This window comes from Eptatretus burgeri, chromosome 2 (assembly GCF_056783735.1).
Source record: "Eptatretus burgeri isolate ZD-2024b chromosome 2, Ebu_testis_v1, whole genome shotgun sequence".
Taxonomy (NCBI): domain Eukaryota; kingdom Metazoa; phylum Chordata; class Myxini; order Myxiniformes; family Myxinidae; genus Eptatretus; species Eptatretus burgeri.
Window position 1 is genome coordinate 2,931,277 of NC_140962.1, and position 25,792 is coordinate 2,957,068.

The window sequence follows — 25,792 nt, forward strand, 5'->3', positions numbered from 1 at the left end:
CTGGAAGGAAACTGTGAAGAAAGTATTTCAAGCCAGAACAAGGCATGAAGGAGAGACTCTGGGAAATTTTGCCGGGCAGCCACTTTTGTTGTTAGCAGTGCTGGAGTCCGGAGAAACCCTGTGTGTGTGTTTGGGCACTAAATCTGTCTGGCTGAGAGCTGCGTGACAGTGTGGTGAAGGATTGCTCACTGCCTGAATGCAGCTTCTGCCTGCTTTGTATGTTGCATTTGGTCTGAGACTAAGGTTGGTGAATGACTTGATCGAAATATAGTGCCAGGACAAGTAGTGAATATTCCTGCCACACATATTCAGTGGTAAAATATTTAGTTAAGGCTGTGACTGTCCCATAGTAGGGAACAGAATCAACCAGTGGACAGGCTTTATAGTTGGGTATTTTGGCTCAGAATGCACTCTGACATGGAAATTTGTGGGTATGTGCAGAGTGTGCCAAGTCGAATCCCATTCCCTATCCTGTGGATCCATCAGGTCCATATTGCCCTTGCAGGTATGGAGGCTTTTGTAGTCTGTGTACCGATATATACTGGGTCAGTTCTATACCACAAAAAAGGAGTAAACCATTATATCCTACTCAATGTGGACTATTTTGCGAAATGGCCAAAAGCACAGGCTTTGCCAAATAAGGGCACTGCTACATAGCTCAGGCATTTCTGATTGGCTGTCGACAAAAGCAGTGTTAAAACTTCTATCTGAACTAAGGGAGGCATTTTGAAGCTGAACTCTTGCAAGAACTGTGGCAAAATCTGTCTCCAACAAGTTTCAAACTACCCCTTATCACCCTCAGGCTTACAGTCTTATAAAGAATTTTAAATCTGACACTAAAGCAATCCTAGCTCATGCAAGACAGTCAGTAAGACAGGTGTTTATTGACTGGGCACTCTTTGCTTACTTAACTGCAACGCAGGTCAACACACATTTGATGCCAGTCTGTCTAACGTACAGACAGGTGGCTGTGCTGCCACTTGGCTTGGCTTGACACTGGAGGTGTCACATTTGGAGCATGACTTGTCTGAGGATTTTTTTGGCAGTGGCAATTGCAAGCAGAGTTCTGGGAGCCAGTAGCAAGGGTACATTATTGGGGATTTTTATCTTGCCAAAACGAAGTTTTTGCAAGATATGTTAGTCAGCTTGTATGTTTTTTTTAATTTTTTTATTTTTATTTTTTTGTTTGTCTGTAATGACGTATAAAAAATTCTGCAGAGCACAGTTATCATTGGAAATTTTTGTAACTTCGCATATCAGAGGCCTGTCGAGGTCCCTTTCAGCGCACAAAATTTTGAAGGTCAAGGTCACTGTCGCAAATCAGGGGAGTCGACGAAACCCTTATTTTTTGAGTAATTTTGATCGGATCGTCTTCATACTTCATGGGAATATAGTTCATGGTTTGGCGCTCAGCTGATTAATTTTTGGTGGCGATTGGCCTTGACCTTCATGTTTTTTTTATTTTTATTTTTGTCTGAAATCACGTATAAATCACTCTGCAGAGCACAGTTATCATTGGAAATTTTTGTAACTTCGCATATCAGAGGCCTAATAGAGGTCCCTTTCAGCGCATAAAATTTTGAAGGTCAAGGTCACTTTGTCGCAAATCAGGGGAGTCGACGAAACCCTTATTTTTTGAGTAATTTTAATCAAATCGTCTCCAAACTTTATGGGAATGTATTATATGGTCTGGCACTCAGCTGATTAGTTTTTGGTGGCGATTGGCCTTGATCTTCATGGTTAGTGCCTGAGGTCAAACATATTTGACCCCAGGGTCAAATTTTCAAGTTTTAGGAACCATATCGTGTCGTACCTCAAATTGAACACCTCGATGAGTACTTTCTAGATATGTCAAGCTTGAGACATTATGACGTCATTTGGTGATGTTATGAGGCAAACACATATTTTTCATGGTCACTCTGTAGAACGATTCTCATCGGAATCTCTCGTAGGCAGATATTCCTCAAGGGAGTCGTTCCTGGTGGATAGCAGCTCTGTTCACCTCAGTGTGACCTCAAAGAAGTCACACGTGGTCACCTTTTGGCAAGATACGGGTCACCCTGCGGGTGACATTGCTTTATTTTTTTTGTTTTGTATACCTTGTCGAGGTTCGTATGAGAGCCAACACACAACGCACAGCTAGGGGGGCTTGAGATAAGAGGGGTAGGAGAGGGAAGGACAAAACAGTGGGGAACAGACACATGGGGAGATCTGTGGAAGGGAGAGGGATGGGATTCGGAACATGGGGTATACAAGATGGACATTACAGGGATGTTCAGGAAGGAAAGCAGGGAATTTGAAGGAGGTGGGCTTGGGTGGATTATCGGGGGTAGAAAAGATCGAGGATTTGGATGGGGGATGATAAGAGGTGTTGGTGAACAGCTGTTTTGAAGGCCTGGAGGGAAGAATGGGATTGAAGACAGTGTGGGAGTTTATTCCAAAGGCAGGAAAAAAAGAGGAATGAAAGAGTGAAGGTGAGCAGTGATTCGTGATTTTGGTAGTTTTACCAGAAGGGGGTTGTTGGCGGACCTTGAGCGCCCTGCGGAAATGTGGTGAGGACAAATTGCAGAGAGAGCAGGGGGGGTGAGACTGGAGAGGAGACGGTAGAAGACAGAAAGACCACCGACCAACCTGTGGTGATTGAGTGAGAGGCCCAAAGACTCAGCCTCATTGCGGGAGATGCCAATGATCCGAAATGCCTTGGTTTCTACAGCGCGAAGCCGAGAAAGGTGGGAGGCAGGAGCACCAGCCCAGAGGGGAAAGCAGTACTCCTTCAGGCTGCGGACAAAAGCTTTGTAAGTGGTCAGGAGCTCAAGTGGGCCGAGGAACGACTTTGCATGACGGAGGATTCCCAGTCGGCGACTGGCTTTGGAGGCGAGGTTTGAAATGTGGCTTTCCCAAGAAAGGTCATGGCCGATAGTGAGACCCAAAAGCTTGAAAGAAAGGACTTCTTCCAGAGAATTGTTGAGAAAGTGGATGGGGGGGGGGGTTTCTAAACGGTCCTTTCGAAGAGACATCGTGAGAGTGTGAGATTTGTCCGGATTGAAAGACATGTTCCACGTGTTGGACCAGTTTGTGATTTTATCCAAATCAGCAATGAGCGAAGAAGCTGCTGCTTGCCGGTCTGAGGGATGACCGATGGTACGGCAGAGGGTGGAGTCATCAGCAAAGAGATATAGAGGATTATCCAGAGAGTCGGAGAGATCATTGATGAAAACCAGAAAACGAACAGGACGCAGAACGCTACCTTGAGGAACTCCAGCCTGGACAGGAAGGGGGAATGAAAGAACTCCATTTAGGGCCACACGGTGACTGCGACAGGAGAGGAAGTCTGTGAGCCATGAGTGGAGATGGCCTTGGATACCATAGGAAGAGAGTTTGGTGAGCAGGGCAGGGTGCCAGACTGTGTCAAAAGCATGTGATATGTCCAGGGATATGGCTCGGATTTCCTGTCTGGCATTGAGGACCTACATCCATTGTTGGGAGAGCAGAAGCAGCATATCCAGGGTAGAGTGACCTGGTTTGAAACCAAATTGATGATCAGAAATCAAGCCATTGGAGAAGAGGAAGGATTTGATGTCTGAAGCGATGATGTATTCCATAACCTTGCTGATGATTGGGAGAAGGCTGATTGGTCTGTAATTGCAGGGATCTGTTGAGCACCTTTTTATGCAGGGCAGTAATGTTTGCTGATTTCCAAGCAGATGGCAGATGGCCTTGAGCAAATGAGAGGGTGAATAGAACAGAGAGGGTGGGCAAGAGCAGAAGAGCAGGCTTTGAGGACACGTGGGCTGATGCCGTCTGGACCGGTTGCAGAATCTGAGTCGAGGTTTGACAGCAAGCTCTCCACCTTGTCAGGAGAAAAGGACACAGAGTCAAGGGACAGTTGGGTGCGACTGGGTAAGGTGGGTAGAGAAAGTGATGGGTTTTGGACACAAGATTTAGCTGCAAACACCGAGTTTAGGCATTCAGCTTTTTCACGTGCGGTATCAGCAGTGCTGCCATTTGAGGTAAGGGAGGGGATGGAGGGGGAACAAACACCAGAAACAGATTTGATTGGAGACCACCAGAATTTTGAGGAGGGAGAAAGGTTTTTCGAGTTCAGACTTGAGATGAGAAAGATGTTGTTTTCTGGCTCTCCTGAGGGTAGATACACACTTGTTCCAAGCTTTATGGAAGGAACTGAGATTGCCCTCAGTTGGGTTTGCTTTCCATGAGGCAAAGGCAAGTTGTTTCAGGACAATTGCCTCACCACAAGCTTCAGTGAACCAAGGGCGGGAGGAAAGGTAGGACAACTGAACACGAGAGGGGATAAATCTGTGCATGAGGGAGAACAAGTTTCTTTGAAAGAATTCCCAGCATGAGTTGATGTTGGAAAAAGTAGCGATAGACCAGTCTATAAGTTTGAGGGCTACTTGGAGACCCTGCCCGTCAGCTTGAGTGAAATGCCAGACTCGACGACGGTGAGATGGTTCTCTGATAACAGCCGGAGAGATGTCCACTTTGACAAGGACGTGGTCAGAAGAACCGATAGGAGCGGAGGAAGAGCAGCAGATATTGTCAGGGAAATTTGTCAAAATCAGATCCAGAAGAGATGGAGTACCATTGGTTGAGATCTGGGTCGGGAAGTTGACCGATTGAGTCAGTCCTAATGAGTCGCAGAAAGCTTTTGCTGAGGTGCCATGACAGGTGAGAGAGGTACCCACACCAAGCCAACTGGCATGATGACAATTGAAGTTGCCACATATGAGGAAGAGAGAGTTTGGATGAGAACATCGAAGTTGGTCCATGTTTTCAGATCGTGAGGTGGAGATGGAGTCATCACTGTTTGGTGGACGGTACAGTACACATATAAACATGAGGTGGGAGTGGAGGGGTAGCCGTAGCCAGAGGTATTCCTGGGGGTGTGGGGGCATGAGGGCAGTGCATGGAGAGTGAGTAATAGAGTCTTTGATGAAGAGAGCAACTCCTCCACCACGGCGAGGCTCAGGTCTGTCAAACCGGAGGAGTGAGTAACCGGGGAGAGATACTTGGGAGTCACACACGTCTTGGGGGAGGAAAGTTTCTGTTAGGCAGATTATGTCTGGTTTGTCAGTGGCAACCTGTATGGAAAGATTTGAAAGGTTTGAGCGAAGGCCCCGGATATTTGAGGTCCATACTTTTAATGAAGAGGTAGGGGAGGAGGCTTTGGGTGCAGGGGATGGGGGGAGGGGAGAGTCGGACAAGGGATGTGAGGGGAGGTAAGGAGTGTTGTTGAAAGAGTGTGGGTGATTGCAGAATAGCTAGGGGAGGGGACCGAATGAGGAGAAAAGGCTCTGTGGTGCTGGGGGAGAGGGGAGACAAGAGAGGGGGAAGAAGGCAGTTGAGAATTTGAGGAGGTGAAGTGAAGAGATGGAGGTGAGAGGGCAGTGGAAGGAGGCAGCTTCGTGGATGGGAGCAGGGGCAACTTTGGGAAGGATGAGTGAGGGGGATGAATGGTGGGAGAAAGGTGAGGGGGGGAGTTTTTGAGAGAGGTGAGAGTGAGGCTTGGAGGGGCTGCCATGATCACCATGCAGTACCTTGCCTGTTCACTAGCAGCTGACCATGCAAGCTATATAGTCCTGCCATATGCCAGGGTCAAGCAGCCAAGTGGCACCATCCACTAAAGTGTCCAGTAGATGTGGTCCGGCATTTTTGTCACCGATCACAGTGGATATTTTCTTTCCGGCCAACAACAAACTAGGGTGGTTCATTTGATTGAATTGCGACAAACAAATAAAAAGAGGGAGCCTTGGGGCACAAAAGAATACCGGAAAGGGAAATCAAAATTGCCGGCAGGGTGCCCCACCAGTCCCTTTGTCAATGGTTGCCAGGACTGGGTTGCACGGAAAGAGCCCCGGCCAAATTCAAAACGCAACCCAAACAAAAATTCTACATTTAGAACTTCAGCATATGAGACTTGTACTCTCATATACTACAGTACTCTACAGAGAATTACTACAGGAAAGGAATGTTATTTTGCCTGGGAAAAGTTAATTCAGGGAGGGCACAGAAGTACTCGGGAGTGTGCAGCTCAATCTGTCCACCTCAAACAAATTACAATGGGGAGGTATTGCTGGAAGAGCCGTCTGTTATACGTATGGCATTATTTTGACCACAGATTATGGGACAGACCACCATGATGTGGTCAACAGTGTCCTGTGAGTGGAAAATGGTGTCGTTGAACCAGGTGGGGAAGATAGCAGGAGAGGCAGCACTGCAAGGAGAATCATGAGCTGGTTCCAAGTAACACAGCCTCAGACTTCTGTGGTGTTGATGTGAAGGCAGAGCACTGTTTGGCATGCTTGGAGTGATGGTCAAAAGCATTGCTTGATGGTGATGATGAAAAAGGGGGGAAAGCCAGAAGCAAAATTCACTGGTTGATGGCATTGGAGTTGAATTGGAAAGATGAAAGCCAGCGTACATATATAAGCATGCCTGGCAGAGTGATAGTGAGTTCCTGAAGGACCATCGGAATGAGCTGGAAAGATAGAAAGATTCACCAGGGGACGAGCCATGATGCAAGCTCTGCCAAGTACACTTGGGGCTACTTGTCTGCCTGCCAAGGGCCCAAAACAAGAAATTTGATGGCATTTTGTATGAATAGCTGGCATTCATGCTTAAAACGTCCCTTGGGGTATGAGGATCATCACCGTGCTGGATTTTACGTAAAAGGTCATTCAGAGGTCAAAGGTCACCCAGAGGGCTTATTTTAGAAGTCAGTCATATCAGTGCAGATTTAACCACATAAATCAGCTTAAAACTGTCCTACGTCATAGGTAGATGTCTATAAAAGGTATTTTGTTTATTTTTAAAGAAACAGAAACAAATTTGGGTCAAAGGTCACAGCCCAATGGTGAAATGTCAAATATCAGATATTTCACTGAAAACTAGTGATTGCTTGAATTTTTGTTTTTAAAATGACTCTGTTTCTTTCGTTTTACTTAATATCAAGAATAAAAAAATATACAAAATAATTTTAGATGGTTTTTAGAAATTATGTGTTTCAACTTTTCATACCCATGATTTTTTATTTTCAAAATAGCACTTGTGTATTTTCACAGTACCAGTGCATACTCAGTTATAAATTATGAAGATAATCCATCAGTCATCATCGAATAAACTCTCAATCTGCAGCAGCCTCTGAGGTCATTGTATTTGTGCATCCATCTGGTACATCACACACACACAGGTACATGCAAATCTGGCTTGCATGATAACACCTGCATCTCGCTGTGCTGCATTTGGTTTTACATCCACAGGATGTTAATTTGATGCATGCCTTTGGGATTGCTGGCAATCTCATCCAAACAACTTCAAGACCTTTCTGTCCTTCTTTCCATCCATTCATCTCAGTTGCAGATCCAACTTTCATTTCCGCTCTGTCTGCCAGCAGCCATATCTTTGCCTGGTAGTTCGATCTTGCCAAGTGAAGCGCTCGGGAATCTCTCGTTGGTGGATGCCACTCCAACTCTTTCCTGGCCTTGCTGAATTCAGTGTACCTCAGTTCATCCACACTTGGATTTTTCAGTTCTTCACCACCATACAGCTTGCACACAAATTGTTCTGGACCTGAGATGTCACCATCCTGACCGATACCTTCTATAACTGCAGGATATTTCTGATGCACCTTCCAACATGACTTCTTGGAGAACCCTATGAAGGACCAGATGGTATCACAATCGGTGAAGGCATGGAATCCAAGCAAATTGGCCAAAAGAACCCCATCAAGTTTGGTGACTATCAAATGCACTGGGAAACATTTTCTTTGTTTTGCCTTCTCTACAACAATGCACACTTGCACATAAAGGCCATCCAAGATGGCAGAGCAGTAGGAGAAGGACATTAGTATCATGACACATTACAGCAAGTCGCTGGTATTGGTTTTGGTACACATACAAACGGTCAGGAATAACCCTTGCAATGTGTTCCATGTCTAAGCCTTTCCAATATTCGTTATGCCCAGATGTATCTTGGAGATCAGCCCTCAACTTCAGAACTACATAAACCATGTTTTTGAGCATACTTGTTTCTCCAGACAATTCTTCAGAAGAGTCGGTCCCTGAATTGGAAAACATGGAGGCTCGTGCCAACGTCTTCAACATGACAAGATCTGACGATGCCAGGATACATCAATGAAGCTGCTTTGGGGTCTAGAGAACAAACAAAATTTGTCTTGTGGCCCAGACACTTCCGATTGTCATCATGGAAAGATTGTCTCCTGGTAAGATACTTGGGGGTACTATTCTATTCTTCAATAATCTTGATGTATCGTGCCCATACGCTGTTCCTATCGTATACATGGCCACATGCTAGCCCAGCTTCAAGTCTTGTGCGCAACTCTGTCAAGGCTTCGTCGTTAGTGGATACTTCGGATTTGGGCTGCTTTTCTGACCTCCGTTCAAATTTGATAAGGCACTTTAAACAATACTTTCCTTCCACAGCTATGAGATCATTGATGCCAGAGAGTCTCAGTCTCATAACATGATCTGACTTTGCATATGTCAATATTTTTCTGATTTCTCTCATGTCCCAACACATTGCACATATTGCCGTTCATCTGATTGGCAAATATGCATTTTCCCAGTCAATAGGTGTGGAAGACAGTCGACGTGAAGCAATTGGCTGGCTGTCATCTTCCTCTGTATTTGTAGAAGACTTGTCAAGTCTTTTTTCTTGAGTCGCTCAATATGTGCAGAAGATGTGAAAGAACTGTAGCATGTTTTGTGCCATTGTATTCCGTCGCTCTTCCATTCAGAATCAGGTACAACATCGAGTCTGTCTAAAAGCGAGACATTTGCATAATATCTTCCATTTTCTCCTTTCCAGTGCACACCTTCTAACTCTCTGTTTACCCTCCTTGGAAGGAAGCCGCAGTGTTTCTTTTTCTAAAACTTGACAAAGGATACAATGTCCATAAGATGTTGACAAATGGTTGGATTTTCTTTTTAGCGCTGCAACTGAATTGTCCCCCATGTTTTTTTCAAAACAATGCTTCAAACATTGCCTGAAATAGAACAAATACGAATTGCTGTTTTTTTTATAAAGCTATATTTTAACCACTCACCGACTCACTCACTAACTGACTGACATGTTAATGTTCGGGACCTTTCTGGTGAAATAGCTGAAATTTTGTGTGCCGATAGACATTGAAGCAGATACACCGGGGAAAATCGCAGAATCCTCAGAAAGCGTCCGTAAATGAAAATATAAATAAATGAAGAAACAATTAAAAAATATATATAAATATATTTATAAATGCAGGTGAGTCAACCAAGACAATGGAGAAGCACTGTTCGTTATTGCTTACAATTTATATGAAGCATACAATATGTATCCCCCACTCCTATGTGATGTACTGCATTTCAAGATTTTCTTCAGAACTTTTAGAAATTATGATTACATTCAGAACTTTCAGTACTTTGATTTTTGTCTCTGGAAAAACCATTATCAATCAAAATTTGGCAATTTTTTTTTTAATTCTAATTTACAAATCGTGCTGATTTGATTTGTAATGGTATCGTTTAAGTATCTGACCACATTTTTTTTTCAAGTCTGCCCACTTATTTAATTGATAACACTACAGGATTGGCAATATTTATGATGATGTAATGATCAGGCATTCATCCTACCATTGCCTTTGAGAAATTATGACATCCTATTTCTGAAAGTGTTTTCAAATAAAAACATCTCTGAAAATATGATTTCATGAGGTTAAAACATTAAAGATCTCATAAAGGCTTCCTGTGGTGCAGAAAGTGAATGACTTGAAAATTCTATGTAGAAATGTACCCAATGACCTTTGACCCCGAAATGACCTTAAATGCAACAATCCAGCTCCGAGGAACATTTTAAGCATAACAAGCAATGCCATAAACTTTTTTTAAGCCTCTTTTTGGCCCTTGGCAGGCAGACAATATATGAGCATACATACATATATTTATTTATTTTTATTTTATATATATATATATATATTTTTTTTTTTTAACCTGGGATTATGCAAGTGCAGCCAAGTGAGAAAATCTGTAGAGAGCAAAGTTGAACATCGAAATACCGGCGTGTGTGAGTGAAGCTGTTAGTGTTGTAATTTTCAATTGGGAGCGGGTGGGGCGGGGGGGGTGGATGATGTGAAAATCGTTTTTTTTTGTTCTTCTTTAATTCAAGAATGACAGAGCAGTATGCCACATCAATATTGAAATATTGATAAGAAATTATGCCAAGAGTCAAGATTAGAGGCTGTTGATAAATATTATTAAGATATAACTGATTAGTGATGAGCAATACTAGCAAATTATTAGCAAAAGGAGTTGAAGGTGTTGGAGTCTTGATAACATTGCCAAAACGTTTTCTCATAGATATCGGGTTCAACAGTACTGTTTACTGCCTTGGTCACGACCTGTAATGATTTTATGATATTGGAGCGAAGATGAAACAAAAGATATCTTCAAAAAATACTTTTTTTCAGGGAAAGAGCCCTCAACCCCTCCCCTACCATCCTAATCCGCCCCCGACTCTCTTTCTTCAATCTTCCAAGATGAGATCTGCAAAACCTTTTAGGTTTTTTTTTTCACTAATTTCTGAATAAACCACAACACTTATGTTGATCGTCGTTGAGGTCACACAACACAAAACACAACACAACAAACCACAATTTCTCAACTTATGTTGATCAACACTTATGTTGAGGTATTAAGGTTGCCAAGGCAATGATAAGAGTTTGTCCTGAATTCTCATGCTCTCTTGCACACTTTTGTCACCCCTCTGTAAGGGTCTTTCATATCACGGCAGAATTGGCCTGTAGATATGCTTGTCACGCTATTCTGTCTCAAAATGTTTGATTTCCAAGTGTTCATAAATTTTTGACCGAACTTTAATAAATTGTTTGTGCTTTAGTTTATTGTGCTGCTGTTTTTGTTACTTATCAGTTGTGGGGGGGTGGGGGGGGCTCTGCTGCATTGGGACATGAGGTGCATTGACATGCCTGTGCAGCAGCTGTTCTTGCTGAATGATATGAAGTGCCAATATATTTTTTTTTTAATGAGATTCAGTGCCAACACATTGCTACTTAATATTGTTATGATGTAATGACAATATGTGTTGGGATTTCTTTCACTGGCCAAGAATAGCTGGTGATGATGTACATTCCATGTCACAATGCATCCCCGTCGTTTCCCTTATATGGATTCTGCCAACTCCAAACTAAAATTAAATACTTTGTTCTTTGCTTCATTTGTTCTTCAGTGAACTTTACGAGAAAATCGCATCCGCTGGTTTGGTGCTTGTGAAGAACCATGAAAGAAATCTCACCGAAGAGGTGATGCTTTTCAGAAGGATAATTTATATTGTTACTTACGCTTTGCTTTGAAGTTGCTCACTGCATTTCATTTTTATAGTAACATTCCATCTTTCCCTTGCTTTCGTAGCATGCAGCTCTTGCATCATTGCACAGTGAATGGTTTGGAATTACAGGCCAACCAAGGGCAAGGCTGCAGGATGTGGCAACTATGCTAGGAGCTGCACGCCAGATTTCTCCTCTGCTGTTGGCACGCCTCGTCAATCAAGTCGATGCCAGTGGCAACACTGCCCTGCATTATAGTGTCTCGTATGCAAACTTTCCTGTCGTGGGCTTGCTCCTGGACACAGGTTTGTTTTAACATTCACTTTGTCTTTTTAAGTAATGAAAATGATGATGACCTGATAAGGAAACAAAGTTTTGGTAGTTCGTATGAAATTTTATCCCTCCCGAAATTTTGTTGCAAAACAAAATGTATCATTTTCTCACCGTTAATGGTTCAATTGATGTTCAGCAATGTGAAACCAGCAGCAGTATAGAGTCAAGATATTGTAGGTGAGACTCGGTTAATTGATTGCTGCATGAAAAACAGATCAGGGCTGCCTTCTAAAATGAGAGATCTGACAGTTGACTCTTTTACCTTTAGCAAATCAATTATCACATGGCAACAAAGAGTCTTTATTTTAAACCCCCATGCTAAGGAAGGTGGGGGTTGTCAAAGCTGCAAGCACTTTGAAGTGATGAGCCATAAATTAAGCTTGTGACAGAACTTCATTGAGGGAAGAGGAGAGTGCCCAAAGTACATGGGAGAAGTGAGGAAGGAGGGGTATTGATGCAACACTAAAAGTAAAAGAATGGTTGCAGATAACCAGGGAAAGGAGGGAGTCAACATGGCACAGGGATTGCGGAGGTGGCGGCGGCATCAGATCTGACACGAGGTGGTCGTGCAGCCACCTGGACGGTCTGGGGGGAGAGTGATGTGATGAAACAGAGGAACACAACGTTCTACACAAAGAGAAAGGTGGATTAAAGTTGTAGAAGTTGGTGGACAGACGGAATACAACGGCAGGGTCAATGTGGGTTGTTTGAACATGAATGAACCTTTGCAGTTGGAGGGCAAACAGCAGAAAATATGAGAGTTGCAAGACCAGTGAGAAAAAAACAAGAAGAAAAAGAGCAATCAGAGATTGCAGATCCACGCCAGGACTTGTTTTGTGTGGTGTTTGTGTAGTTTTGTGTACTGGTGTGTTACGTAGTTAATGTAGCCTGGTGTTGGCTTCGTGGTTAGGGTGATGGCTTGGGATCCTAGGGTCCTGAGTTCAAGCCTCGGGTCTCGCTGAATTAATACACCAGGGGGTTAACTTAGCCTGTCATTCTTCCGAGGTCAGTGAAATGAGTACCAGTGTGTACTGGTAGAGGGGCACTGCATCAGCGACAGTCACGCTTCCAATAAATGATAGCTACCCCAGCAGCTAAGCTGTCATATGCAAGAAGAAGAAGAGGAAGAAGAAGATGTAATTAATGAGACATAATTACAACTGCCACTTTATAATAGCTGTGAGTGATGACTGGGTACCAAGACGTCCCGCTTTGATCGGACACCTGTCCCTGACCCTGACCCATGATGTTTTTTATCTTGCCAAAACAAAGTTTTTGCAAGATATGTTCGTCATGTTGTATGTTTTTTTGTTTTTTTTGTTTGTTTTTTTTGTTTGTCTGTAATCACGTATCGATCACTCTGCAGAGCACAGTTATGATTGGAAATTTTTGTAACTTCGCATATCAGAGGCCTATAGAGGTCTCTTTCAGCGCATAAAATTTTCAAGGTCAAGGTCAAAGGTCAAGGTCACTTTGTCGCAAATCAGGAGTCGACAAAACCCTTATTTTTTGAGTAATTTTGATCGGATCGTCTTCAAACTTCATGGGAATATAGTTCATGGTCTGGTCATGGTCTGGCGCTCAGCTGATTAATTTTTGGTGGCAATCGGCCTTGACCTTCATGGTTAGCACTGGAGGTCGAAAGTTTTTGACCCCAAGGTCAAATTTTGAAATCTTTGATACCATATCAAGTAATACCTCATATGAAAGCGCTTGATAAGTGCTTTCCAGATCTGTCAAAGTTTGACGCTATGACGTTATTTGATGACTTCATGACGAAAAAACGAATTTTTCATGAAAATTTTATTTCCTCAGTTCTCATCAAAATCTCTTGATATTTCATGTACAACGGTTCTGGAGAGATACCATTAACCGTACGAAAATATAAAGGTCAATGTCAAAGGTCAAGGTCACAAAAAGGTCAGGCATCAAGGTCGACGAAACCCTTATTTTTTGAGTAACTTTAATCAAATAAATAAGTCACTCGTGTTCACATTTTGGCAAGATACTGGTCACCCTGGGGGTGACATTGGTTTTTTTTTTTTTAATTAAATTGAATTCAGAATTGGATTAAAATATATTAATTTCAAATCAAGTGGAAGACCAAATAGGTACAGTCCTGCATTAGAGTAATCAGAAGGAACCCAAACAAGCAAAAAGCAAAGATGAAGCCATCAGGAGGAACCTGGAGAGGATTCGCATTTCAGCTGCTCCTCCTCGACCCTCCAACCCATCCAGGCACAGCCAAGTGAGCCTTATTAAATAAATAAAAAAAATACAGCTCAAAAAATTAAATAATTCTGGCTGCCAGACCATGTGTCCAATCGTGTTGAAATTTAAAACATGGATTCCCCATCACTAAAAACAATATTGCTGCTGAATCACGTGACCAATGATGTCATCAAAAAATTGTAGACAATTTTATCCCTAAATGACCCTCAAAAATCTTCATACTAATCGAATGTAGCGTTCTACATATGCAATTATGATGTCATAACGAAGGCACCTATGATGTCTTTTAAAAAATCACACTTATTCCCCACGAGGAGTACTTGCTATGTGCCAAGTTTCAATTTTTTTTCCTTGGTGCGGTTTCAGAGATACAGAGGTCCAAAGTTTTTCCAACATGGTTGCCACACCACATGACCTATGACGTCATAATTATCATTAAAACATTCCACATGAGTGGTTGCATGACGGAGAAAATTTTATCTCAATCCGATAAATAGTTACAGAGAAAAACACGAAAGTTATGTGCGGACAAACGGACCCAAATGCAACACCCTCCCCTTCTGCGAGGGTAATAAATGACGAATCAAATCTCCCCACTCTCTCCTCGTCAATCTCCCCCTCCACCGTCTCCCTTTTCACCCACTCCCCCCATTCTTCCTCCCCATCTTTTCTCTTTTCTCTCTTCTCTCTGTCTCTGTCTCTATCTCTCCCTCTCCCCCTCCTTTTCCTTTTCCCCCTCTTTTCTCTTGTTCCCCTCTCTTTTCACCTCTTTTCTCTTTTTCATCTCCTTTCTCCTTTTCACCTCCTTTTCTCTTTTTTCACCTCCTTTTCTCTTTTTTCACCTCTTTTCTTTTTTCCCACCTCTTTTCTCTTTCCAATCTTTGATTGAACTCGTGAGATGGGGACTGCTGACCCCCTGATCTTGGGATACCACGTTCCCATACAAACTCATTTATACTGCCATGTGTCCCTGGCTGTTAGCGAGTACACTTGCTGGATAGTAACTTGGGCAACCTGGGGAGCTTGGCTGGGGCAGTACACCTGTCAAACGGTAAGCAGGTGCCTTAAGGTGAGCTGAGGTCACAACGAAACTACACATAGAGTAGCAGGGCAAAAGCTTGCTTCATCTTGATTTTCACTTTGATGACAGACTATGAAGTCATAGCCTTGTGATAATTTTGCGTTTTTCTGTTTTAAGCAAGAAGTGTCAGAAAAGTTACCACATGGAAAACTGACTTGTGGTTGTCAAGTTTCAATATTAACACACCATTTTATTCCTTTGATGATGGCTCTTCCTTTCATTGCAATTGTATTGTGCATCCACTGATGGGGAATATAAGCTCAGCTTAGGCCATCGTGAGACTGGCTACCTTTACCCTCTTAATACTTTTGTGACCTGGACAACAACCATCCTCAGTATGAGATCAACCATCAACATTTGATCCATGCATCTGGCTGAGCAGCCAGTTGTACAAACCCACTAAACTCAACAATGGAATGTAAGATATTGTCATGTGGACAGCAGCCTTCTGCATGGAACGCAACCATTCCCGATGACGACCGCTTCGCGGTGGGCCAAAGCCCAAAGATGGCCGGAGTGCTTTTTTTTTCCGAAGGTTTACATCGCGTTGTTGCCACAGGCCTGTGAACCACACTAACCACACTAAAACTACTAATATCGCACCATGTATCAATAAAGTTACAATATTTTAAACCTCCAGGGACCCCAAATGATCCTGATTGTTTGTTTGACAAAATGGCTGCAAACTCAAAGAACACCATGACGTAAATAATAAATAATTTTATTGCACAAGGATACGAGGTAGAAAACAACTTGCACAACAATAAAACAACAAGAAATTGATCTACCACCCACAGTCTCCACATTCACACAATCATAAGACCTCGGCAGTGCTTTACGGTTACACCAACGACCGAGTCTGGCCGGTAACCAGAACAGAACTCGTGGCAGGTGGGAGAAACTGGCCAGAGATGAAAGTAGCAGGTTGGAGAAGAAACGGTGGGCTGAGGGGATGGTGGCTTGAAAACAAAGCATGGTTGGCAGGATGGATATGCACCACAGCTGGAGAGAGAGGGAAAATGCGCCACTGGAGTGAAACACAGCCACCTTCATCTCTGCCGGCTTCTTCTTCCTTTCTGTTGGTGCAATCATGGAATGGGGCTTTTAAAAAACCTCACCCCTAGACTTTCCACCAATCGCTGCTCTGAGGCCTTCAACAAATCAAATCTTTCCCACCACACAATGATGGACAGCTGTTGGGAGGAGTTTATTATCTTCCTCTTTGTTGGTTACGGGGAACCGCTCGGGAACTTCCAGGGTGGAAAGAAAACAAAGATGAGACACCATACCCGAGATATTTCTCAAAGCACAACCTCTAGTCTACCTTGTGGGCAACATTTTAAATTGACTCCTTACCCTAAACAAACATAACACGGGGTAAGAAGTTCTAAGACTAAATGTGAGTACACACAACATCTCAGGCCTCAATCTATTGTTCCCTGCCCCACAAATGTAACAATGTTATATCCATAAGTTGGAAAGGAATGACCCGCAGTCGAAAACGCATCTCAAAGTCTACAAGATAAATATGTGGTTGCATTAATAAATTGATAAGACCTGCAATAACATAGTTTTTGTTTACAGACGTTTGTATATTTAAGACATTAATAAAACAAACCATTCTCTGATACTTTGAGTATCGTCCAAACAAACAAATGCAGTTATTGATTTTAATAAAAAGTTTTCCAAGAGTCTTAACATATTAGTAAATGAAGTGCAAAGGAAACTCACATTTATGTGCTATAGATTCCTAAGATGGGTTTTGCCTTTTCCTAAAGGGCCTTAGGGCCTCTCTGGTTGTTAGGGGTCACCTATGGAACTCTCCAAGAAGGCAAATACCCACAGGATTGCACCTCTCTCTTTGCTTTCTCATCGCTGGTTTGCTGAATAGCTCTCCATTTACTTGTGATCGCTTGCAGGGGGGGGGGAGGGGGAGGGGGTGCATACAACCCCTAACTCCCTATGAATCCGAATAAAGAATTCCTTTCCAAATGACTTTTATTCTTGCAGTGAATGATTGTCGAATGAAGCCATTAGCCAATATTGTTCCACAATGACTACAAAATATCATACTAGAGGATGCACTATTTGTAGAATCTTGCAAAATCCTAACTTCAATCATTTGCAGATATTAGAGTAGCCTGTCTTTGGGGGCATATTGTGGCTTTAAGGCATATAACTGGTCACATACAAGGCTTTGTTATGTTTGTTTGTTACTTGCAAAATCGAAGATTTTTCAAGTATATTAGTCAGTCGATTTTCTTATTCTGTTTGTCTTTATTGTCGACAGGTCACAAATTTTAAACTGATCTTCAGAAAACTTAACCACATGGTAGGGTTTGTCAGAAGGAAGAAGCGTGTTGTTTTTGCGCTCATAAGGGAAACATAGACCAAAGGTCAACAACTTCGGTGAGATTTCTAAAATCCTCAATTTTCATCTGATTGACTTGAAATTTGAAGAGGATTTATATTTCAGGTCAATGAATTCAAGCAGCCAATTATTTTTGAGGGCAACAGAGGCCAAAAGGTCAACAACTAAGGAGGTATTTCTAAAATCCTCCATTTTCATCCGATTGACTTAGAATTTGAAGAGGAGTTGCACATTTCGTCACTGAATTCAACCACCAATTATTTTTGAGGTCAAATTTGTTTAATTGATTTTGCAAGTACTGTATTGTGCTCTGCATTGTCTTCTTCTTCTTCTTCTTCTTCTTCTTCTTCTTCTTCTTCTTCTTCTTCTTCTTCTTCTTCTTCCTCTTCTTTGTTTGATTATGCTCCCAACACTGTAAGGCACATAAGGCTGTTGGCCGCTGAGGCAGTTTCATTGGCTCGGGGTTACAATCTTTGAGTTGCCACTCTGATACAGGATAATTGCTTGATCAATAGTGTAGGAATTTGGAATTTGTTCTGGGTGCTGGTGATAGCTTGCCTACTCTCCATGAAGAACACCATTGAATCTTTAACGTCTACCAACTATTGCTCACAGATGGGACACCGAGTTTAACATCTATCCAAGGACAGCACACCCATTCATGAATCGCCCTACCTGTGAAACACCGGGATGACAGTTTATAGCAGGGCAGAGGTTCTAACCCTGGCTGTACAGGTCAGTGGTGAGTGTGCATACCTCTAGGCTATCCTACCAGGCCTGAAGGCTTGCTAAATACTACATTTACAATAAAAACATTTTTGGTAGGACAGTGTACGTGCACAAAATTTACATCTGCACAGGCAGATGGACAAATGAACACCACCATCAAATAGTATTGTAGTTGGTGCATCGTGCAAAGTGGCCGATTGCAGGGCTATATAATAGTAAATCCTAGCCGACCATGGGGTTAAATTTAGTTTCCATTTTTGTAATAGAATACAGTACTGTTTAATAATGGCATTCTTTCAAAGGAGTATTGATTCGAATTGATTTTTCGCTTGTTGCATTATTTTCACTCTCACCTTTACTAATCCTCTTCCCCCCACATCTTTATTTGGATGCATTTCTGTACTTCTAGGTGTCTGCAATGTGGACCAGTCAAACCATGCTGGCTACACAGCACTTATGCTTGCCTCACTTGCTGCTCCGACTCGGAATGATGATCCGGGCATTGTACAACGGATCTTCAGCCTTGGAAATGTCAACACCAAGTCCAGCCAGGTGCATTTTTCAAAGTTTTGATCCTAGTTTTTCCAGAATGGCAGATTATTAAAATTGCATCCTATTTTAGCAAGTTTTACGCCAGACCAATCTGACTTGCTGAACTGCCATATGTTGTGGTGCCTTGGCAACTCTCTGACAACTGCCATGGAGACAAACACTTTCACCAGGACACGATCAGAAGAGTCAAGAGGAGCATATGAGGAGCAGGACAGGCGAGAGGGAAAAATTAGCAAGACTAAATCTATCAAAATAATGGCTGCCGTTTGGAGAGAAGTACAGTGATTGAAACAGAGGCAGACTCGATAAGGGCAGCTGTATTGCGAAAGGCCTTGGCTGCAATACCATGGACTAATTTGCGGAATGCCTCCCAGCCAACTGGAATAGTGGTAATTGAAGTGTCTACAGATTTAAAGAGAAGTGAGGGGGTAAGTGGTGGAGAGGGAGCAGAGGATCATTGTCTGAAGAAAGAGCTGCATAGATGGGAATCATTGAATCTTGAGGTATAGTGGACGACATATCAAAGCAAAAGGTTTTTATGGAGAGCGACAAAGCCAGAAATATAACCTATAGGATTGGTGGGTAGAGAAGGAGAAGGGCTGTGGATAAGTTATAAACCGCAACAGCACCACCAGGACATGACCTGGGTCTGTCAAAGCATTGGACGGAGTTGCCAAGGAGGGAGACAAATGGGTCAGGAACATCCTGTGTGGATAAGGATTCTGTAAGACACATAATGTCAAGGAATGCAAAAGTGACCTGGACAGAAAGATCTGAGAAATATTTTTGAAGCTCTCTGATCATGGCATACGAGCTGTTGGGAGCTGGGATGGGGTAGATGGGATTGGAGTGGTCATTGAGAGATATTTCGCAAAGGTGTAAAGTGGATTATTATAAACCCATTACAAAACGTCACTGAAAGAAACATTCCAAATGGTGTTGTTGTTTCTCAGTGGCATTATATTTAAAGTGTCCGCCCTGAGTGTGGGAAGTCAGCGGTGTGAATTCTGACCCCTGGCAGAGTCGTACCATTGACTTTTAAAATGGTATGTGATGTCTTCTTGCTTAATGCTCAGCATTTATAGGATATAGCATGAACGAATCTGGTGGGTTGGCATTCCTTGGGGAGGGATATTTCATCCTAAAGTGCTCGACTGACTGCAGAAAGAAAAGCGTTACGACTCTATGGCACTGCCTAAGGAAGTTATTTCCACCAAGGACAACAGTAGTGTTTGTCTGATTTCAAGTCCTGTGTTGTCTGCTATCTCTGTCTGCACCTATGTGTATGACGGCTCGTCCACGAGCCTGGGAAACTGAGGGAAATGATGCACAAAATTTCACTCTTGATGCTGGTAAGGAGGGGCAGATGTAAAATGGGAGGGAGCACAAAGGCAGCATGAGTGTGAGAGTGGGCCAGAAAGAAGGGAGCATGATGGGGGAATGGGAAGTGGAAAAGTAGGTTTAGAGGAGAATGATAGAAATAATCCTAATCACTAATTGCTATTTACATTCTAATTTCAGAGCATGTGGATCACACATTTACAAAGAGAAGAAAACACTTGCACAAAGAATCGCACAAGTTATCTTGGAGGGAATTTATAACTTGAAGTGGAAGTTAAGGATATTTCATTAAAAACTATAAGGCCACTCAGTGGAGAAGCATACCTCTGCCAGGCTGATTAATTTAGGTACTTTGCTTCATTCGGCTGAATAGCATTTGGCTTCAGTCTGCTGAATCGCACTCGGCCGCTAGTGCTTGAGCACATTTATCCGAATAGCTCTCTCTCTCTCTCGCTCTCTCTCTCTCTCTCTCTCTCTCTCTCTCTCTCTCTCTCTCTCTCTCTCTCTCTCTCTCTCTCTCTCTCTCTCTCTCTCTCTCTCTCTCTCTCTCTTTCTCTCTTTCTCTCTTTCTCTCTTTCTCTCTTTCTCTCTTTCTCTCTTTCTCTCTTTCTCTCTTTCTCTCTTTCTCTCTTTCTCTCTTTCTCTCTTTCTCTCTTTCTCTCTGTCAAATAGCGCTTGGCTCTATCTCGCCGAATATAGTTGGTTGCTTTCCAGCCAAAAGTGTTCAGCTGCATTCCACTGAATAATGTTCAGCTGTCTCCATTTGCTTGAATATAATTTGACCTTGTTCATGTGGTTGTTGTGCTGAACACTTCCTGCTGTGCCAAGCACTACCCTGGCTTTCCTGTTTTCCTTGTATTGATTTGGGAATAACAGAGGGAACTCGACTCGTTGACCATTCAATGAAGATACTATCGTGCCATGCCATAATCTTTGAATTGCATTTCGAACCAACTTGTACATTTCTCTCAAGCTATATCCATCTTCTTTATCACAATCTGTACTGGCAAGTCAATCTTGGGTTTCAAAGGAACACAAAATGAAAAAACCCCTATGTCACATTTCAGCATACGCAATACGGCGAGTCTGACTATCCTTGTAACTCTGATATATTCGCAAAAGCCAACTGAGCGGGAATATCTCTTGCATTAATTATTAAACTTTTCCATGCAGTAATCGACCTTCTATGCACAGTGTTCTAATTGGAGCCAGCGCAGTGACATAACTAATGTTCTTATTTGTTCAATGTTAAGGAAGCTATAGCGTCAGTGACAAATGGTCGGTAAATTGGTACATCATCAAGCAAACAAACATAACATATTGTTGCGGACCCGGGGTTGGGACGAGAAGACCACGGGGGTGGGGGGCGGGGGGGAATGCTACCTCGGGTTCCCACCAGACTCTCCGGAATTGTAGGCCATCACACACGGATAACTCCGTGACGTGGCGGGTCGCTAATCGACCGTGAACACCAATAACTCAACCACATGACTTAGGGTCCTCCGTCCACCGGATACCGGCTACCTAATGGTCATGTGATCTAATTACTGAGGGACATGCCCTCGGTATGCCTTGTTCGAACCAGATCACTCTACCGGATCAGACGTAGCTGAGCGTAACTGCCAAGGACCTACCGGCTAGAAAACAGATTGTTGGGAGATAATGTCCCGGCTAAGCTAGGATACGGACCATGCTGGACCAATGATGGAAAAGACGAAAACTAGCCTGGAACATTTTTACACAAAGCATTTATTTACAATCAGGCGAGGAAAGGTGTGTGTGGCACAGTAAATGGGGTTTATTATTATGTATGGCAGGGATAGCAAGGAATTTGTGGGGTGTGACAAAAGGCAAGCAATTTACAAAAGCAGACACAGAGCAGATTTATCTCGTTTTATCTCCTACAATTTTAACTTATGCTACGACAGGCGGCATCACACACACACACACACACACACACACACACACACACACACACACACACACACACACACACACACACACACACACACACACACCTGATGAAGATTAGATAGCCAGAAGGAAGGACAGCAGATGAGGACGAACGGCCTCGCAATACCTGGCGCGTGTGGTCAGTCAGTTGTGTGGTCAGCCGACCACACAACCCATGACGCTCCATTTGAGCAATCCCACCTTAAGAGTTGGCACGTGCTTAATCACTGCTTAATCACCTGCTTAATCACTTGTGGAATCAAGTGATTTGCTGGGGCTCGTGGAAACGTGTGCTCTGCACTGGTCCAGAAGGACGTCTATCGCACACCAACCCTGAGTGTAGATGCAGCAACAGCAGACGAGGTGCAGTGAAGAAAGGGTGGAGCAGAGAGGTGCAGAAGTGGGCGAGGAAGGTCGGTGAGGAAGTGCAGGGAGAGAGGGGGAAGATGGCTTCGCAATCCGCCTTTTATAAGCCTCGGGCGAAGGGTGGGGTGTGGACCCAAAGCGAAGTCCCGTCACCCGAATCATGCTCCCCTATTGGGTCCTGGCCCCACCCTGCCAGGCTCCTGGCGCCAGAAGCGGTCTCGTTCGCACGTCCAGCGTGACACAGCCCAGAGCCTCGCACCGCCCTCGTCCCCGTCCCTTGCCGCCCTTCCTGCCATGTTCTGATGACTGCACGAGGGTCGTGTCGTTCCCCCGCGCCCAGTCGGGGCATCCCAGGCGAGATGCGGCCTGCGCTGCCAACATGCCTGGCCCGTCCTTGTGCCACACGGCCCGAGTGGCCTGGGCCATACAGCACACCTCTGCTTGGTGGCGAACCGTATTGTTGCAGAGGTGCGAGGATGCGTGTGATGATTTGTCCCATGTGTGGGAGATGTTGGTGGTCGAGGTGGTGAGCTTTTGGTGAGTGAAGGTTGAGCAAGGTGAGACGCTGTTGTAAATTGGCATACAGGTTTGAATGAAAGGGCACGCCATGTGTGCCGGGTCGCGAGTTTGTTCATGTGGTAATTCTTTCATCGGTGGCTGCCTGGGTGGGTGCCTGTTTCGATTTGTACCATGGCTTAAAGGAAAGGGTTGGATGGAAATCAGGATTGAAAAGAAGATGGAGATATAATTATTAAACCTCACTATTCGACCCACACAAAGCACTTCATCTTGTTAACCCATTAGACATGAGGGGAAGGTCTGACTGCATGAAGACTAATGAAATAACTGCCTGGGGATCACTGTATGTTGGGTGCCATTGCCTTAGAGGCATGTGGTTTTGCAGTACCGCAAAATATATGTGTATATATATATATATATATATATATATATATATATATATATATATATATATATATATATATATATATATATATTTGTACACACATATACATATACAGGAGAAATGAGTGAGAAGAATCCTGCTCCCTTTCCACTTCAGGCCGAAAGAGGGACTATGGCGCATGGTACATGTTGGGTGTGTGTGTGTGTGTGTGTGTGTGTGTGTGTGTGTGTGTGTGTGTGTGTGTGTGTGTGTGTGTGTGTGTGTGTGTGTGTGTGTGTGTGTGTGTATGCGCGCTCCTGCGCATGCCAAGACAGCTTTAACAGTGAGATGCTTTATCAGAGTAAGCTATTGATTCTTGACACGTTTGAGTTATTTATTCAGCTTACTGAGTGCCTGATTCATTTTCCAATCAGTTTATGAGCAAGGCACAATCCATCATTGAAGTTTTGAGGCTTCACTCCCAAACCCCCACTGAACATGGTTCTGCAACTTTAGTTGTGTATGAAGCTTAGCAATGAAGCAAAAATAGAGATCTGATGAATTCCTACAACTTCCTGATTTCCTGATTTGTTATCCAATTGGGTCGTTGATATGGTACCATGTCCATTGAGGTTTTGTCCCTTGAATCCCAGATCCTCTCCGAATTGTGAGATCATAACCTAGGTTGTGTTGGAAAGGCAGTCGAGATGGATAGAGAGAGAACACACACACACACACACACACACACACACACACACACACACACACACACACACACACACACACACACACACACACACACACACACACACACACACACACACACACACACACACACACACACACACACACACACACACACACGTGCTTTTGCATTTTTATTAATAACATATAAAAAGGACCAGACACGGTGACATAATGGTTAGTTAGAGCGTACGCTCTGAGTCTGGGAGGTCAGCAGTTCGAACCCTGGCCAACTCATACCGAACACTTTAAAAATGGTATGTGCTGCTTCCTTGCTTGATGTTCAGCATTTAAAAAGGACAGAATATAGAAAAACGACCATTGGTTGCTCATGATCGTACTGGCTTGATGCGCCAAATGGCCTCCTTCTGTGTTGCCATCCATTTTAAGGGAACTATTATTATTATTATTATTATTATGATTATTATTATTATTATAATGAGGGTAATCATAAATAAAGTCCCATTGTAACATAAGCAACTGCAGCTCAAATGAAACAAAAAAATGCATCATAAACCTTTTACATCTCGCTCGATATCGGTTATGCAAATTGAATTGTTGCAAATTGATTTCTTTCAATCATAAATTTTTCAAAAGACTATTGTGTACATACACAGCAGAGTTTCTCAAAGGAGTGTCGCTGAATAGAAATGGAGTAATAGGGAAAAATGCATTGTTGCACAGAAGCTATTGCAGAATGATTACGAAACAAGAGGCGGAGTGAAGGTCAATATCTGCAGCCTGAAAGAGCTCAGAGGATAAGGTCAAGCGATTCGTTTGATTTCCCCCCACCCATTCCCCTCCTGAGTTGGCAACAACAGAATTATCAGAATGGCATCGAGAGGAATTTTAGTCATGGAACTCTGAATTCGATGTTGAAATGGCAGCGAGTTGAAGGTTGAGACAGTGGAAGCGCATCCTCCGTCGTGTGTCTTGAGCCTGACCAGCAATAATCTTGTTAAGGAAGTTTTATTAGTCTTGTAGTTTTAAATGATGTTTTTTGTTGTTGTTTGTCTTTTGTATACAAGGTCGAGGCTCGTGGAATAGCGAGAACACTGAACCGATCAGGACGCAACGGAAAAAAAAAAGGAACAGTAGAAAGAGGGGGGAAGCACCAACAGCAGAGGTGAATGACAAAATAAAGGAAGACTTGGAAAAAAAAAAACAACCAGTGAGTGTGGTGAGGAATGAGGGGTACGGGGCGACGCATGAGGTGGACGACATTGATACAGAAACAAACTCTCAGGAAGGAAAAACTGTATATTTTGAAGGAGGTGACCTTGGGGGTTATCTAACCATAATCCAGCACAGTTTTTGCCTTGTGTTCTTATTTTGAAGTCAGAATGCATAATTATTGATCATAGGACCGGATTTGTACCTTTGTGTTATCCCATCGTAGACGTTGGCTTGCAAAGCGGTATTTTCTTTCAATAGGCACGGGCATACATTTTCAAATGTAGTACGGAAGGAGGGGTATTCTACATCGGGGAGGTAATTAGATGATTGTCTGAAAAATCTCAAGAGGAGATATCTGTCGTCTCGTTCTGTCAAGTCAAGTCCGACTTCTGGTGACATTCATGAATCAGATTTTTCCCAAACATCGCTATCCTGTAGTCGTTCACAAAGTGCTGGCAGAGACAGCTTGGTTGCAGCCTTTACCCCATCTATCCAGTACATCCAAGGTCTGCTTCTTCCTCTTCTTCCCTCAATCATACCCAGCATGCTTTTGACTTCTCCAGACTTTCATTTTCTGCACGCATGACGTGTTCAAAGTAAGACAGTTTCTGTTTTAGCCGCAGCACTTCTAATGTACATTGTGGTTGAATTACCTCTGTCAGCAAAGGTGGTTGG

At 43.2% G+C, this 25,792-nt stretch overlaps 1 protein-coding gene across 11 annotated transcripts in view; it reads left to right on the forward strand.

The window, feature by feature from the left end:
- The window catches only part of LOC147031272 (KN motif and ankyrin repeat domain-containing protein 1-like), a 122,800-nt gene that overhangs the window by 61,202 nt on the left and 35,806 nt on the right, over positions 1-25,792 (forward strand). For all 11 annotated transcript variants that reach the window (XR_015052629.1, XM_085860807.1, XM_085860831.1 and 8 more), the window contains 3 exons: positions 11,260-11,332; positions 11,442-11,661; positions 18,512-18,654. Coding sequence is in view for 10 of the 11 variants with exons in the window: in XM_085860807.1 (XP_085716933.1) it covers positions 11,260-11,332; positions 11,442-11,661; positions 18,512-18,654 (436 nt within the window). In the remaining variant the exon portion in view is untranslated. The remainder of the gene's footprint in view (positions 1-11,259; positions 11,333-11,441; positions 11,662-18,511; positions 18,655-25,792) is intronic.